This window comes from Ranitomeya imitator, chromosome 6 (genome assembly GCF_032444005.1).
Source record: "Ranitomeya imitator isolate aRanImi1 chromosome 6, aRanImi1.pri, whole genome shotgun sequence".
NCBI lineage: Eukaryota > Metazoa > Chordata > Amphibia > Anura > Dendrobatidae > Ranitomeya > Ranitomeya imitator.
Window position 1 is genome coordinate 37240711 of NC_091287.1, and position 18624 is coordinate 37259334.

The 18624-nt window shown below is 42.3% G+C and overlaps 1 protein-coding gene across 7 annotated transcripts in view; it reads left to right on the forward strand.

The window, feature by feature from the left end:
• The window catches only part of ADAM22 (ADAM metallopeptidase domain 22), a 274548-nt gene that overhangs the window by 38016 nt on the left and 217908 nt on the right, over window positions 1–18624 (forward strand). For all 7 annotated transcript variants that reach the window (XM_069729469.1, XM_069729471.1, XM_069729473.1 and 4 more), the window contains exon 3: window positions 771–847. In XM_069729469.1, coding sequence (XP_069585570.1) covers window positions 771–847 — 77 coding nt within the window. The remainder of the gene's footprint in view (window positions 1–770; window positions 848–18624) is intronic.

Consider the following 18624-nt stretch of genomic DNA (forward strand, 5'->3'; position numbering starts at 1 on the left):
TAAAGGTTCATTCTTAAAGGGAATCTGTCGGTAGGATCCACCTTCCTAAGCCGTCTATATGAGCATGCAGGTCATAGAGAGTCGAATTAAACGATACCTTGATATCTGTGATCCGATGTCTTATTCTAGAGAAATCCACATTTTTCTTAATGTGTAAATTAGCTGTTAAGATCTCTAGGTCGGACATAGATCTCCCTGAAAATCTTCCTCCAGAGCTTATTTTAAATGAAAGATGGTGTTACCAGTGTGAGACATGTAGTGACTGACAGTCTGCTCTCCTGACCTACATGTCTCACACTGGTAATGCTGACTTTCATTTAAAATAAGCTCTGTAGGCAGATTCTAGGGGAGATCTATGTCCGGCCCATAGATCTTAACAGCTTATTTACATATTTCTGAAAAATCCCCATTTTTATTAATAAGACATTGGATTACAGATATCAGAGTATCATTTTATTCAGCTTTCTATGATGTACATGCCCATGTAGATAACTTAGAAGGGTTGTTCCTACTGACAGATGCCATTTAATTTGATACTAAGTGCTTCGCTCGGCTGTTCTTCGGCACTACCAAGAGAGAGGGGATATTTTTTAAACTTGAGAATACCCATTTAACATGACACATTTCCTTTAATAATACTTCCTGATTTTGGCCACTCAGGACATTGAACTGAGAGAAAATAATATAATGAAACAAAGACCAAGAACTGTCAATGATTGTGTACTGTTTCCTCCCATCATTAATTCCAGTTGCTTTCTTCTCTCTTCCAGTCCACCCACGTTGCACAAGTCAGCTTCCAGATAGATGCATTTGGGTCTTCCTTCATCTTGGATGTTGAACTTAACCAGTGAGTATTACTGTAGCCGAGATTGCAACAAGTGGCCATATAATTGTTGCCAGATCATTGACAAAATCGATGCGATCCACTGACAAGGGGCACGTAGTTACTTATACCATCATGGTGGTCGAGGGAGATGAAAGTGTTAAATAGTAGCTTTAAAGGGATTGTCCACTACTTTGATATTATAGACCTATTATAGTCTTAGTATAGGGGTCATCGAGATCAGATCGGGTATCGGCTTCGGCGCCAGCCGTATGTAAATAGTGTATGGAGCAGAACAGGACAGCTCTGTACACGGTTTATTGGCCATTGCCAAGAACTTGCGACTCAGCTCCTAATCAATTGTAACCAGAAAATGCAGAGTAAGCAGCCAGGGAAGCAATGGTTTATTCCTGGAAGTGCACAATTGCTTCATACACTGAATGTAATACACAAGGGATACACACTCAGAAGCAAAAAGAGCTGATGAGCGGTAAATATTATAGGATCCATCAGTAGACTAGCACTATACTGCTTTCCTGTCTTACCATCATAATGACTACCTGTTGCCACCAGTAGGTGGAGCACACTTTATACAGAGTTACCACTGAGTACACTACTCACTGTATACATCCATAGTCAGTTAGCTCTCCCTAGAAGCGGTCGCAGGCAGCCAGAATTACATAATTTATTAAAATGTAATTCCCATCTCAATCAATGATGATCTGCCGTGAAAGAATGACCATGGGAGGTCCGATCTTTGGTGCTAAAGCCCCTTTCAGTCTCAGGATGGATGGGGTCCTAAAAGTCACCCCATCCTCCCAGCCGCAGCGATACTTTAGTACAGTGCTTAATAGGGAGCAAAGAAAACCCATTCTAAGTTGTTTTGTTTGTTTTTTTGCTGTATGGCCCTATGATTGTGTGGACATTCGATTGAGAGGGATAACAACAATTATACACTGCTCAAAAAATTAAAGGGAACACTTAAACAACAGAATCTAACGCCAAGTAAATCAAACTTCTGTGAAATCAAACTGTCCACTTAGGAAGCAACACTGATTGACAATCAATTTCACATGCTGTTGTGCAAATGGAATAGACAACAGATGGAAATTATTGGCAATTATCAAGACACCCCCTATAAAGGAGTGGTTCTGCAGGTGGGGACCACAGACCACATCTCCGTACCAATGCTTTCTGGCTGATGTTTTGGTCACTTTTGAATGTTGGTTGTGCTTTCACACTCGTGGTAGCATGAGACAGACTCTACAACCCACACACGTGGCTCAGGTAGTGCAGCTCATCCAGGATGGCACATCAATGTGAGCTGTGGCAAGAAGGTTTGCTGTGTCTTTCAGCTTAGTGTCCAGAGGCTGGAGGCGCTACCAGGAGACAGGACAGTACACCAGGAGACATGGAGGGGGCCGTAGGAGGGCAACAACCCAGCAGCAGGACCGTTACCTCAGCCTTTGTGCAAGAAGGAACAGGAGGAGCTCTGCCAGAGCCCTGCAGAATGACCTCCAGCAGGCCACAAATGTGCATGTGTCTGCACAAACGGTTAGAAACCGACTCCGTGTGAGTGCCCGATGTCCACAGATGGGGGTTGTGCTCACAGCCCAACACCGTGCAGGACGCTAGGCATTTGCCACAGAACACTAAGATTGGCAAATATGCCACTGGCGCCCTGTGCTCATCACAGATGAAAGCAGGTTCACACTGATCACATGTGACAGACGTGACAGAGTCTGTAGACGCTGTGGAGACCGATCGGCTGCCTGCAACATCCTTCAGCATGACCGGTTTGGCAGTGGGTCAGTAATGATATGGGGTGGCATTTCTTTTGAGGGCCGCACAATTGTCCATGTGCTCACCAGAGGTAGACTGACTGCCATTAGGTACCAAGATGAGATCCTCTGACCCCTTGTGAGACCATATGTTGGTGCGGTTGGCCCTGGGTTCCTCCTAATGCAGGACAATGCCAGATCTCATGTGGCTGGAGTGTGTCAGCGGTTCCTGCAAGATGAAGGCATTGAAGCTATGGACTGGCCCGCCCGTTCTCCAGACCTGAATCCGATTGAGCACATCTGGGATATCATGTCTCGCTCCTTCTACCAACATCACATTGCACCAGAGACTGTCCAGGAGTAGGCAGATGCTTTAGTCCAGGTCTGGGAGGAGATCCCTCAGGAGACCATCTGCCGCCTCATAAGGAGCATGCCCAGGCATTGTATTTAGGTCAGAAACGCACGTGGAGGCCACACACACTACTGAGCATCATTTCCTTGTTTAGAGGCATTTCCACTGAAGTTGGACCAGCCTCTAATTTGATTTTCCACTTTGATTTTGAGTATCGTTCCAAATCCAGACCTCCATTGGTTAATAAATTTGTTTTCCATTGATGATTTTTCTGTGATTTTGTTGTCAGCACATTCAACTTTGCACAGAACAAAGTATTCAATGAGAATATTTCATTCATTCAGATCTAGGATGTGTCATTTGAGTGTTCCCTTTATTTTTTTTGAGCAGTGTATATTGTGGCCTCTGCAATATTTGCACTGATATGTATGGGATGTGCACGTGCCGACAGTACGGTCAGGGGTGATGGAAGCCGTGTGAAAAATGGTCTTTCCAAAATGTCCAGGCTCTACCAACAAAAATATGTTCTCTATGTTAAGCTTTTCCTGTTCTCCTATCCTTTTCAGTGATTCTTGTTTTCTTCAGAGTGATATAAATCTGCAGCTTCATGCTCCATTCAGGACCTTCTCAAATTTATGACTGCCGAACTCTCCATAAGCTCAGCAGTAAGAGCTGATAACTTGTATGCTGAGTAAAGGCCATTACTGATAAATGTTCATTTATTATTAATAGGAAAGAATTGCTGCTACCAGTGGATGCTCTCATGTCCTTGCTCAGGAGACCCAGATCACTGGTGTGTCCTGCAAGAAAAAAAGTAACACCCTAAAATAAAATAAATAAAGACATATCACTTATATTTTACTTTAAGAGAACCTTTTTATCTTGATGGATGAACGATCTGTAGGAAGAGCGATCTGGTGCAAGCCTAGATAGGTTGTAAGGGGCACAGGACGGTAGTCATGGGCAGGGGGCTGCTGTTCTCCCACGCCCTGTCCCCTAACAAACGGTGTCCCAATTTCCATGTGCCATGTGAGTGATGTAGTACACTTACGGTTCAGCTGTAGGCCTCCTCTGTCTCCATGATTCTGGATCCAGAGGCATCCGCACACAAATCAGGCAACTCCCGCTTCTGCTTAATCAGTCCAACTTTAGTTCCATAGATGAAATGTCCGCAGGGAGTTCCACTGGATCCCATACAATCCAAACGAAAAGTACTTCTTGTGCCTCAGCCCATTGCCCTTGAACTTCTCGTTTCTTCTTACTAACACTGAACTCTCACATCTAATCTAATCAGAAAGTTTTTGTCCTTTTTTTCTGCCCCTGACCCCTCCCCTGGAGGGCTGGTCCCAACCATGTTAACTGTTCCAATACTACACCTATCAGCTTCCTGAATACATTGTGCCCACCACTGTACTGTACCAGTCCCATCCTATGTCTAAAACTAAACTTTTATTTTAAGTCCTATACGTAATCGCTATCGTTTCCCTAAATCCAATACACATTAAGTCATCAAATATTATAGCAATGCATTAACCGTGCGCCTTGGTGCCTATGAAGTTCTTTGCGACACAAAAACATTTTTTTCATATACACTGGTTATAACTGGTTTTCTTCTAAACAGGAGAGAAACACATGACCGCCCCAGTTACTGTCTTACAAGGGCACCAAGGTCTTCTGTGCTGTTATTTTGATTGTATCAAGTCATCAGGATGATGGTCTTCATCTTTGCCTTTTTCCTTCTATTCTTCTGACCTTAATGTCACTCTCCAGTGATTTTTACCAGGTCTAAAATCCGCTGTTCTCTTGAATCCACAGATTTTCTTTTTTTCCTACTCCTCCATTGTCATGGCTCATTTTGAGGAATCGATCAGGTGACCTGTTGCCTTGTGGTCAGGTCTTCTGTCTGTTGAGCTGTTGCTCCTTTTCTTCACTGTCCAAATGCTGATTGTTCCTATTGTGTTTTTGTTTCCTTCTTGGTTTGCTCCTTTCCAGGTGTTTTCCATTTTCTCATTTTGGTTTGCCTTATCATGTTCTGGGTGAGGCTTTATATGCCATTCGTTCACTGCACTTCCTTGCTGGCTATACTTCAAGGTGGATTTGTGCTAAGGAGTTCCAGGCCTTTAGCGAACGGATTTACCCTGCTAGACTTACACCAATTATATTGTTGCTGTGTGTCTGTTTGTCTACCTTCCCAGCACCTTTTCCTTTTACCACTTTTAGGTTGCTGGGAGGCTATTTTAGTTTAATTTATTTTTTGGTTCACCTTGTTATTCCCTTTCTTCCCTTTTTATGTACGTGCTTTAAGTTTCTATCCCTGGGTCTTGTGTCCACCTGCTTACCTTCCTCTCCCCATGTTGGCAGTCTCTTGTAGCCTCCCCTCTGAGTTCTCAGGAGGCACAAGAAACCCTTCAATGGCCTTTTAGCGAGTCAAGTCATAGGTGGTGTTTTTAGTTGTGTGGCTAGAGCTTGCCTAGTCTGCTACAATATCACCCAATGCAGCCCATGTATGCTGTGTATCACAGCTGAGCCTCCGCCACAATAACATCCAATGTAGCCTATGTATGCTGTGTATTTGTGACCAGCATAGCCTATGTATGCTGGTCATTACTGTGGCAGATGTATAGCTGTGATACACAGCATACATAGGCTACATTGGATGTTATTGTGGCGGAGGCTCAGCTATGATACACAGCATACATGGGCTGCATTGGGTGATATGGTAGCAGATGCTCAGCTGTGATACACAGCACACATAGACCACAGTGGATGTCATTGTACCAGATGCTCAGCCGTGACACATGTAATATTCAGGTTGTATTGGATGTTATTGTAGCAGATGCTCAGCTGTTATCCCCAACACACAGGCTATTCCACAGAGTTGTTATACTGAGACAGTAGGGATATCTCTCACAGACTTATTTTGTGTGGATAAGGAGGCTATACGTCGTGTTTTCTGGTCGGCTGTCTCACATTTGATTTTGTAATGAATGTAAACCAATCATGTCAAGTAACAGGTGTACATGGTGTTACTTAATGGAATGGGTATATAACGATGTTTTATGTTATGTTTATCATATGCCTATGACTAAGAACTTTGCTGGAAACGCGTCAGGCGTTTAGGCGTTGTTCTGCGTCCCCACATGATGTTTTTTTCTTCACATGAGAATAAAGTACTGAAGATTTTATGAAGAGACGCCTGGTGCTGGAACTTTTTCCTTTACTTTTTGCTGTTTCTTCTAAAAACATTGCCACACATGTCCATTGGTTTAGTCTCAATTTACACTGAGCTGCAATACCATCCTTAACCTGCGAACACATGTCACACAGTTTTTGGAAGAAGCCGTCATTTTTGTTGTTGTTGTTTTTAGACAACGCCCTTGAACTATATGTTTTTAGTATAAACATAATTGCTGCCTGTACAGGGAGCATCGCTCATCTGTTTTAGAAACCAAAATTAAAAGGCAGATACTCAAATATAATAAACTTTGTAAATCTGCTTCTTTCACCCACTATGAGCCACTTCTTCTCTTCCACCTGGCTCCCAAACATTCACTTTAAGTGATGAGTTCAAGAGAAATTGCCAAGTTGCTGTTCTCTATTAGGTGATTAATTTCCACCCCGAGCTGGACTCATAGCTACACTGCTCAGTACCGTTATATATGGTCCTTCATGTTATTGTTGCTTCGAACATGTGCTACATAGTTTCCCCCCCTTTTATACCTGATTTTCAGTTGCTTCTGGGGTAGTGGGTGTAGACTAGCTGCCAGGACGTCTCCCGTGCACACTTACATGAAGGAGAGCAGGAATTCCTGATATCTCTCTGTACTGAGTATGGACGACATCCTTGTAGCTAATCTACACCCACTAGCTCAGAGACAACTGAAAATCTGATATAAAGGGGGGGGGGGGGAATTGTGTCTAATGTGGACATACCAATGCATAACTCAGCAAATTTAATATATAGGGAAAGTTCTCATGGAACATTTTCACCATAGGTCGCAATGGTGCAATTTTACCCTGCTAGATATTTCCCAGAGGAGCATTGCGGCATTAAGTCTCCTCATCTCGGCATGCTTAGCATGTCAATCTCCGCAAGGAGAACCGATACTTCTTGGATACCCTGCTAGATTGAAATGGATGAAATTCATTGCGTGGATAAAATTTGTAAAATCCCATCCACATCTGCTTTGTGTGATTTCAGTCTTAGGCTACTTTCACACTAGCGTTTTCTGCAATCCGTCACAATGCGTCGTTTTGCAGAAAAAACGCATCCTGCAAAAGTGCTTGCAGGATGCGTTTTTTCCCCCATAGACTTGTATTGACGACGCATTTGCGACGGATTGCCACACGTCGCATCCGTCGAGCGACGGATGCGTCGTGCTTTTGCGGACCGTCGGGAGCAAAAAACGCTACAACGTTTTTTGCTCCTGACGGACCGCTTTTTCCGATCGCCCATGCGCGGCCGGAACTCCGCCCCCACCTCCCCGCACCTTACAATGGGGCAGCAGATGCGCCGGAGATATGCATCCGCTGCCTCCATTGTGCAGTACGTTAAACGCTAGCGTCGGAATCTCTCCCCGACGCATTGCGACGGGTAGATTCCGACGCTAGTATGAAAGTAGCCTAAGTGTTTCAGCTGCTCCAATTTTGCCTTGCACTCGTTTGAACGTCACCCCTTCAGCGTCTCCATCTATTTACTCGTCTCATTTTGCTGTCTTACTGCTGGAGGGCACGAGCAAACAGGGCCGGTCTGCCAGAATCTGAGCAGATGGATGATGACATCATCACGCTGCTGACAGTTGAATTGGGGTTCAGCTGAAAATTGTGTATTACACGTCAGGTTGAGAAGTTCAATCCACAAATAAACAGCATGTGCCAATAATACTATAGGAAGATGCTGATACTATATTCTCCTATGTCATCAAGCTTGCAGAGGTTTCAAGCTACAAAAGATTTAAGGGATTTCCCACCCTTTTATTTTCAACCTGGTATGTAGTCTCAATGCGTTTTAAAAATTAAAAAAAAAAAAAAAAATCATATACTCACCTTCCAATCTGTTGTCCACATCCACCATGAGTCTCCTTTCCTTTTTTTCCAGCGTGGACGGAATGTGACTGCTGTACACAATCAGTGATGCAATGATCAGCTGCCATGGTCAAACTCTGACTCCACAGGAAAGCTTCGCCTTGACTTCCACTCATTTCTCTGTGCTACTTTTTTCATTGCTCCTCCTTTATGAGGATGCAATGCTGCCATCTTTCTGCTCTGCACACACTTACATGAATTAAATAACAATTCTCTTCTTGTTTTGTGATCCGCTCTCCCTGAGAATCAAACCCGAAACCTGTATCATTGCAGGCAGCAGCTAAAGCTATGAGCCGCAGCCTGTACTGACAAGATATATAGAGATATATCTGAATATGGCAGTGTATTGCTATGTCCCTGATTGTGCTGTAGGGGAAATAAAAAAAATGTATTCCTATAAAGTTAATAAAAAATAATGTAATTTTTACCGCGGTTTTTAAAAAATAATAAACCTCACAAATCGGCAAATAACATGGACATATTTGGTGTCCCTGTAATTGTAACAACCCACAGAACACAGTCGTCAGAGTATTTACGGTGATCGGTAAATGGCGTAAAAAATGGTGTGATAGATTTTTTTCCTTTATTAAACCCATAAAAATGTGAATTAAAAGTGTAGTGCTGAGGCCGTGTTCACACATAATGTAAATTGTGCATTTTTTCTACTGCTTTGTTTCTGCACATTTTTTGCAAGTGTTTGCACCACATCTATATATATAATTGTCTAAGGGGTACTTCCGTCTGTCTGTCTTTTTGTCGGCAACTTCCGTCACGGAAATCCCGCGTCGCTGATTGGTCTCGCCAGCTGCCTGTCATGGCTGCCGCGACCAATCAGCGACGGCCACAGTCCGATTAGTCCCTCCCTACTCCCCTGCAGTCAGTGCCCAGCACCCGCATACTCCCCTCCAGTCACTGCTCACACAGGGTTAATGCCAGCGGTAACGGACTGCGTTATGCCGCGGGTAACTCACTCCGTTACCGCTGCTATTAACCCTGTGTGTCCAAGTTTTTACTATTGATGCTGCCTATGCAGCATCAATAGTAAAAAGATCTAATGTTAAAAATAATAACAAAAAAAACGCTATTCTCATCTTCTGTAGTCCGACGATGCGCTCGCGCCTGCCGCCAACTTCTGTTCCCAGAGATGCATTGCAAAATTACCCAGAAGACTTAGCGGTCTTGCGAGACCGCTAAGTGATATGGGTAATTTCGCAATGCATCCTGGGAACGAAAGATGGCGGCAGCCGCGCAAGCATCGCCAGAGCTTCACTGGATCCCGGCGGGTGAGTATATAACTATTTTTTATTTTAAATTTTTTTTTTTTTAACAGGGATATGGTGCCCCCACTGCTAAATACTACATGGGCTGTGTTATATACTGCATGGCTGCTATATACCAAGTGGGCAGTGTTATATACTACGGGGCTGTGCTATATACTACGTCGGCTGTGTTCTATACTACATGGCTGCTATATACTACGTGGGCAGTATTATATACTACGCGGCTGTGCTATATACTACGTGGGCTGTGTTCTATACTGCGTGCTATATACTACGTTGCCACTGTTAGATACTATGTGGGCTGTGCTATATATTACGTGGGCTGTGCTATATATTACGTGGCCAGTGTTACATACTACGTGGGCTGTGTTATATACTGCGTGGGCTGTGTTATTTACTGCGTGGCCCATATTAACGCATCGGGTATTCTGCAATATGTACGTATGTATAGTTATATGAAAAAGTTTGGGCACCCCTTTTAATCTTAAGCTTAATGCTTTCTAAAAATTGTTTTTTTTTGGCAACAACTATTTCAGTTGGAGCCCATGATGCCACTCTTCAGAGGAGATTCAAACAGGAGAACAACTTGCAAGTGGCCACTTTAAGTAGCTTTTCTAATGATTGCATACACCTGGCTATGAAGTTCAAAGCTCAATGAGGTTAGAAAACCAAAAAAAGTGCTTTAGTAAGTCAGTAAAAAGTAGGTAGGAGTATTTAAAACAAGAAAATGATAAGGGTGCCCATACTTATGCACCTGTCAAATTTTGTTCGAATGCAGATTGCACATTTTCTGTTAGTACAATAAACCTCATTTCAAGGCAGAAACATTAATGTGTCCAATAGTTATTAGATATATGAAACTGAAATAGCTGTTGCCAAAAAAACAATTTTTAGAAAACATTAAGCTTAAGATTAATAGGGGTGCCCAAACCTTTTCATATAACTGTATATAGCATCCACATGGTATATACAACAGGCCACATAGTACTACTATATACTACGTGGCCTGTGCTATATACTATGTGGCTGCTATATACATACATACATATTCTAGAATACCCGATGCGTTAGAATCGGGCCACCATCTAGTGATGAAATAACAATCTTCTCTGATTATTGCATTTCTTTTGAGTTTTCCCCCTAATTTGATGTCTTTTTAGTACAGATATGAAGCAGTGTTTTTAACACTTCTTTAAACACCGTATTTATGCAATGTGTGAACACTGCTTTACAGACACAAAAAGTCAGATGTCATATAGCAAAGCTTACAAAAAAAAAAGAGAACGTTCTAGCTGCTACGACTATGAATGAATGAAAAAAAATATAAATCCATAATTCCCCACTAGAGATGAGCAGGCCACACAAATTATCTCATGCCAGCCCTAGGTAATCAAAAGCCGCACTTTGTGAGCCTACTGTCCAGCCGCCAGGTACCACCGACCTGGATGCTGAACCACAGTCCCCTGAATTGATCCACTCATCTCTAGTCCCAACCGTCCCAGATAGTGTGGGACAGTCCCAGATTTGGGTCTACACACTGCAGTCTCAGGCATCTGCTGAATGTCCCTCCCTGCCCCTTGGACATCCCCCCCCCTTCTGTTCTTCAAAAGTTAGGAGATACGGTAAGTATTTCTATTAGGCTTCAACAGAAGGGGCTGCTGGACAACAAAAAAGGTCCACTAAGGCGCCCTTCACACATCCGTTTTTTGTGTTCGTATGCGGTCCATTTTTTAAGGGCCGCACATACTGACACACACAAACATCCATTGTGTTCAATGGTGGTGCGCACATGTCAGGTTTTTCATACGGGCTTTGTGTCCTTGTGAAAGACATGTCACCGTTTTATCAGCAGCACGGACAAAATGCATGCCACCCATGTGCACACTGATGACCTGTGTATAACTGTGTTTTTTTAATGAAATGTATAAAATGGGGTGTTTTGTTTTATTTCAAATAAAGGATTTTATTCTTGCTGTGTGTTTATTTCCAAACTTGCTATGGGGTTAGTAATGGGGGTGTATTGTAGATGACTCTCCATTCATAACCCCTGGGCTTGATGTCACCTGACAATACAAGGCTGACATCAACCCCCCTCCAACTATCACCCCACTTGCCAATGCCACAGGGCAAACGGGAAGAGCGAGACTAAGCGCCAGACTTGGCGCATCTTGTCGATATGCCATTTCTGGGGCGGCTGAGGGCTGATGTTGGTAGCCTGGGAAGCAATATCTCTGCCCCTGTCCCAGGCTATTAATATCAGCTGTCTGTTTAGCCTTTGCTGGTTTCAATTTATAGGGGGACCCAATATTTTTTTCTATAGATTCTTTTCTATAGATTCACCAGTAAAGGCTAAGCAAACAGCTGTGAGCTGTTATTAAAAGCCGGAGAACCTTATGGGGTATTGTTTCTTGTCCAAGATTATTAACATCAGCCCCCAGCTATGGGCTTTTCCTCTGCTGGTTGTGAATATTGCGCAGGAGCCCACGCCATTGTTTTAATTTAGTTCTTTACACAGTAGTTAAACAGCTGCTGCTGAATTCGACTCCCATCATTGTTTCCTAGTCGCGCTGATCTCACACGGACATGGACCACGGATCTCACCAGCTCTGTTTTTTCCTGTACGACAATCACCATGACGTGTGAAGGAGGCCTAAGATTGATATTTTTTACCTGGTGTAAATTCCGTTTTCTTGAATATGGTAATTATTTATTTGTTCCTGCACCTCTCCATTTCTGAACTATGTCTCCATTTTCCTTGTATATAAACCTACAACTTTGATGCACATGGTTGTGGCCATCAAGACCGCGCCCCCTTGTCTAAAAATGTATTTACAGTATATACAGGGATCAGGGGGCCATATCTCAGGAAAGAAAAGGTGCATTCTGAGCAAAATAAAATCAATGCCAAAGTCAGGAAAAAAGCAGAATTCATTCATAGTTGAAACAGCTATATATTTTTTTAATTTTTATTTAAGCTTCACTATTTGTGAGACAAGCTGTAGTTTTCCTAATTACCATTTTGCCCCCAAATATATGTAAACCTTACATTTGTATTAACTTTTTTATAGGTTTAATAGAGGAAAAAAATAGAATTATGCTATTTAGCAATTTACAAATAAACTGTTCACCGTATCGGGGTATTACGATTCTGGGGATACCAAATATGGCCATATTAGTAACTGATTCTGGAAGGTTTTTTTTTTCCAACTGTATAAAAATGTGATGATTGTAATTCTTTTACATTATTGTTTGTAACAAAATAAATCTAACCTTTATTTTGCCCCTTGTATTTCTAAGTACCAGTACACTATGCTTGTAAAGAAGATGAATACCATTTAGATCTTTAGGCAAAGAAAATCCTCCCATCCATACTTTGTTGTGCAGTCTGTGGCTCACTGATAAATTTTCTACCTGCCATGCTACTTTATGAAAAGCAAATAATATATGAAAGTAACTATTGAGCACAGATGGATGCTGGGGGGGTCCTCAACCCAAACCCAGTGTTAGAGGAAGATAATCTACATGGAAGAAAACAATTATTATAGCAGCATGAAAAGTCACTGGGCCCTTGTGCAACTGTAATGGCTGCACATGCTGTACGTCCGTCCCCAATTGAGATATGAATGGTTACTAGATAGCCCAGTGTCCCTATGATAACACAGAGCTGCAAGGACAATGGAACAGGAAATGTTGCAGTAGGAAACGAGGCATAATTTTAGGCAAATCAACAACTATGTAAAAACAAGTTACTTACCGTAACTATTTTCGTCTCTTCTCCTTTAAGACACGGAACTGGCGTACATGATGGATAACTGGAGTTTCATCTTCTTGCAGAATTAATTGATCCTTCCAGTTTTTCAGAAACATTTTTTGCATTTATCTGTTCAGGAAATCAATATACCTCCGATAATCTGATTGTCCGCTGACGGCTGTCAGTATGAGGAAACGAATATTATGCTACATGCGCTTGCATCGTGCACTTCTGCTATAATGCATTTTCAACCAGGGATGTATTGACTACAGGTCTAATTACTGGAGGAGCTTCTCCAGTCAATGTATTGTGAACTCAGATTTACTAAAGCTTTATTTAAAAAAAAAAATGATAATGTGCCCCTCCCCCCAACATATAATATGATTGGTGCATGATACATGGAAATATTGTTATATCTTGTCGAACACAATAAATAGGACCTGTCACCTCTATAATATGTCTGGTTTAGCAAATAATCATGTTTCACATAAAAATAGTAATTCCGAATCCGAAGCCTCTTTTCTAGGAGTTCCGCCTTGTGCTGTACCTCTGTTATTCCTCCTGGAAATGGAAATGTCCCCTTGTTAATACAGTTTGTCCCTACACAACGTGATACTCTTAGCAGCAATTATTGATGTATAGGCATCCCCCCTCCCCCTTTTCCCTCATTAACTCCTTCTTGACATCTCATGTGTATATATAGAACAGTGTCGGGATGACATGCACTCATGAGAAATCTGCCTCAGCAGTATATAAGAGCTGACTCTGCTGCAAAAGCAGGGATTGCTGATTGCTCTGATACCGGCCTTTTAACTCCATAGATGCTGCAGTTTCAATAATAGAGGCATGGGGAAGGCACTCTCCTTCTCAACCCGGTGTATTAAATCAAAGATCAAACCCTTTACATAGTCAGGTCTCCTAGTGAGGCAAAGAAACTGTAAAAAATAAATCTTAAATTAAATGTTTAAAAAAATTATGTATATATATATATATATATATATATATATATATATACAGTGGGTACGGAAAGTATTCAGATCACTTTAAAATTGTCACTCTTTGTTTCATTGCAGCTATTTGGTAAATTTAAAAAAGTTAATTATTTTTCTCATTAATGTACACTCTGCACCCCATCTTGACTGAAAACCCCCCCCAGAAATGTAGTAATTTTTGCAAATTTATTAAAAAAGAAAAACTGAAATATTACATGGACATAAGTATTCAGACCCTTTGCTCAGTATTGAGTAGAAGCACCTTCAGAGCTGGGAATGATGCAACAAGTTTTTCACACCTGGATTTGGGGATCTTCTGCCATTCTTCCTTGCAGATCCTCTCCAGTTCCGTCAGGGTGGATGGTGAACGTTGGTGGACGCCATTTTCAGGTCTCTCCAGAGATGCTCAATTGGGTTTAGGTCAGGGCTCTGGCTGGGCCAGTCAAGAATGGTCACAGAGTTGTTCTGAAGCCACTCCTTTGTTATCTTTGCTGTGTGCTTTGCATTGTCTTGTTGGAAGTTGAACCTTCGGCCAAGTCTGAGGTCCAGAGCACTCTGGAAGAGGTTTTCATCCAGGATATCTCTGTACTTGGCCACATTCATGTTTCCTTCAGTGACAACTAGTCGTCCTGTCCCTGCAGCTGAAAAACACCCCATAGCATGATGCTGCCACCACCATGTTTCACTGTTGGGTTTTCTCCACACATACCGCTTAGAATTATCACCAAAAAGGTCTATCTTCGTCTCATCAGACCAGAGAATCTTATTTCTCATAGTCTGGGAGTCCTTCATGTGGTTTTTTAGCAAACTCTATGCGGCTTTCATATGTCTTGCACTGAGGAGAGGCTTCCATCAGGCCACTCTGCCATAAAGGCCTGACTGGTGGAGGGCTGCAGTGATAGGTGACTTTGTGGAACTTTCTCCCATCTCCCTACTGCATTTCTGGAGCTCAGCCACAGTGATCTTGGGGTTCTTCTTTATCTTTCTCACCAAGGCTCTTTTCCACGATTGCTCAGTTTGGCTGGACGGCCAGGTCTAGGAAGACTTCTGGTGGTCCCAAACTTCTTCCATTTAAGGATTATGGAGGCCACTGTGCTCTTAGGAACCTTGAGTACTGCAGAAATTCTGTTGTAACTCTGGCCATATCTGTGCCTTGCCACAATTCTGTCTCTGAGCTCCTTGGCCAGTTCCTTTGACCTCATGATTCTCATTTGGTCTGACATGCACTGTGAGCTGTGAGGTCTTATATAGACAGGTGTGCGCCGCTCCAAATCAAGTCCTATCAGTGTAATTAAACACAGCTGGACTCCAATGAAGGAGTAGAACCATCTCAAGGAGGATCACACGGAAATGAACAGCATGTGACTTAAATATAAGTGTCTGAGCAATGAGTCTGAATACTTATAACCATGTGATATTTCAGTTTTACTTTTTTTATTAAATTTGGAAAAAAAGTCTACATTTCAGGGTTTTTTTTCTAGGCAACACGGGGTGCAGAGTCAACATGGGGTGCAGAGTCAACATGGGGTGCAGAGTGTAAATTAATGAGGAAAAAAATGTTTGTTTTTTTTAATTTACCAAATGGCTGCAATGAAACAGAGTGAAAAATGTAAAGGGGTCTGAATAATTTCCGTACCCACTGTATATATACAGTATATCATACATGCCACACACATATATACACACCACGTGAAGTAAGTATTTAACATGTCACCAATTTTCAAAGTCAATATAGTTCTGAAGCTGCTATTGACACGAAATTCTCACCAGATGTCAGTACCAACCCATCCAATCCACACAGGCAAAGAAATCAAGCTATAAATGTCCATAAATTAAGTTATGTGCAATAATCAGAAATGACACGGGAAAAAAGTATTGAACATTTATTTAATACTTTTCTATAAAAGCCGGTATTGGTGATGACAGCTGCAAGATGCCTCGTGTACGGAGAAACTAGTCGCAGGCATTTCTCAGGTGTTATTTTAGACCATTCAATCATATGAAGTGTGCCAGTGCCGTATGCTGAAAAACAGCTCCAGACCATGATGTTCCCACCTTCCCATTCACCAACCAGGAGTGGTAAATAATGCCGAAGTGATACATGTGTTTGTTTTTGGTGATTTTTTTTTTTTATGCTGCATAATTTTGGGGAAAAAAAGGCAAGTAACCTATTTTATTTAATGGGTTTAGAAATGGTTACAAATATCAGCAACATCAAAAACTCACCAAAAGCTGATTGAGGGAACTTAGCCTTACAGCTCAATCATTGGAAAATAAAAAATGTACAGGTCTCAGAATATAGTGACACAAGAAGAAAATTATTATTGAAAACTGTTTTATTTCCCTGTGCAAAAGTAGTGAAACATGTTATTTAAGAAAAAAAATATATATATTTTATTTTTGTTTTATTATTATTTATTCTTTAATATATTATTTTTTATTTTATTATATTTTATATTTATTGTATTTTATTTTAAGTTATTTATTATTTATTTTATTTTTATTTATTTTATTTATTTCATATAAATATATATAAAGAGAAATGGCTCTCTCAATTCCCCTAAAAGCTAAAAAAAAAAAATTAATGTGGAATTATTATATGTACCACAGAATAGTGGCATTAAATAAAGCAACAAAACCAAAAATTGCTGAATCCAGAAGGCCAAACTAGGCTGTATCCGTTCTCATTGCCCATTTTTAGTTTATAACAGGTCCAAAACGTGCCATATGTCAGGTGTCAGAAATCCCGACAATGCTAGCGTATTTTGGCAAGAGAGTTGCAGAGGAACTAGAGATAACTTTTTAGGGCTCTAGTCCAGGGGCCCGGTCAGTGTTCCGTGGCCGCTGTGTGGGAACCTTGCAAAATCCTTCCTACCTGCCAACTTCCATGCCTCCTTTTTTGATTAGCCATCCTTGCTTGACATCGTGAGTGCGTAACGCTGCAACGATGACCTCGCACCACGACAGCTCTACAAAATGGATACTGGCAAATAGGAGGAGGTTTGCAGGGCTCCCTCCAGCAGCCACAGAATACGGACCTGGCAACTGGACCAGGGTTCTTCAAAGCAATTCACTCCTGGAGGGACCCTTCATACAAATAGGCAGGTAGGTCCACCAGGATGAGAATTGCTCCTTTTTGGTTGACCCTTTTCCACCTCTATGACATATTTAACCCCTTAACGACCGTCGATACACCTTTTAACGGCGACAGTTAAGGGTACTTAAACCACAGCACCGTTAATTAACGGCGCTGTGGAAAAAGTGTATAGCGCCCCCCAGAGTCGGAATTTCTCTGGGGTCTTGGTTAATGGGGGTAGCCGAGACCCCAGAGAACATGATTCGGGTCATTTTTTACCGACCCCTGGGTTGCGATCGCCGGTAAATAACAGTTTACCGGCGGCCGCAAAAAAACCCCCAAAAAAGCAATTTCCCATTTAATTTCTCTGTTCTCCAATGTGATCGCACATCAGAGGGCAGAGAAATGGGGTCCCCAATAGCCCCCCGATACTCACCCGTCTCCCCCGATGTTCCTCGTGGCTCCCGGTGGGCGCCGCCATCTTTTTCCAGCAAAAAAATGGCGAGCACATGCGCAGTGCTCCCGCCGGCCGGTACCCGGCAGATCTTTGGGGTCTTGGCTGCCGGAGTAGCCATGATCCCAAAGAACATGATCGGGGTCGGTTTTACCGACCCCTGTTTTGCGATCGCCAGTAATTAACTGTGTGCGATCACATCAGAGGACAGAGAAATAGGGGGATTCGGGGACCCTTTCATACTTACCGGTGTCCCTGGGTCCTCCTGCATCCCCTCCTGGCCGCCGGCTTCTTCCTCCGGGATGAAAATGGCGGGCGTATGCGCAGTGCGCCCGCCGTGATGTGCCAGCCGGCAGAGGAAGCTTCTTCCTCTTGTTTTATTTTGGTCACTGTGAGATCCTATCACAGTGATCAAAATAAAAAAAAATAGTAAATAACCCCCCTTTATCACCCCCTTAGTTAGGAAAAAATTATAAAATAAAAAAAAAAGAATGTATGTATTTCTATTTTCCAATTAGGGTTACAGCTAGAGTTAGGGTTAGGGCTAGGATTAGGGTCAGAATTAGGGCTTGGGTTAGGGTTGGGGCTAAAGTTAGGGTTAGGGTTGGGGCTTAAGTTAGGGTTAGGGTTGGTGCTAAAGTTAGGGTTGGGGCTAAAGTTAGGGTTGGGGCTAAAGTTAGGGTTAGGGTTGGTGCTAAAGTTAGGGTTAGGGTTGGTGCTAAAGTTAGGGTTAGGGTTGGGGCTAAAGTTAGGGTTAGGGTTGGGGCTAAAGTTAGGGTTAGGGTTGGTGCTAAAGTTATGGTTAGGGTTGGGGCTAAAGTTAGGGTTAGGGATGGTGCTAAAGTTAGGGCTAGGGTTAGGGCTATGGTTGTGGCTAAAGTTAGGGTTGGGGCTAAAGTTAGGATTGGGGCTAAAGTTAGGGTTAGAGTTGGGATTAGGGTTAGGGTTGGGATTAGGGTTTGGGTTAGGGTTGGTATTAGGGTTGAGGTTGGCATTAGGGTTACATTTGGGATTAGGGTTAGGTTTGGGA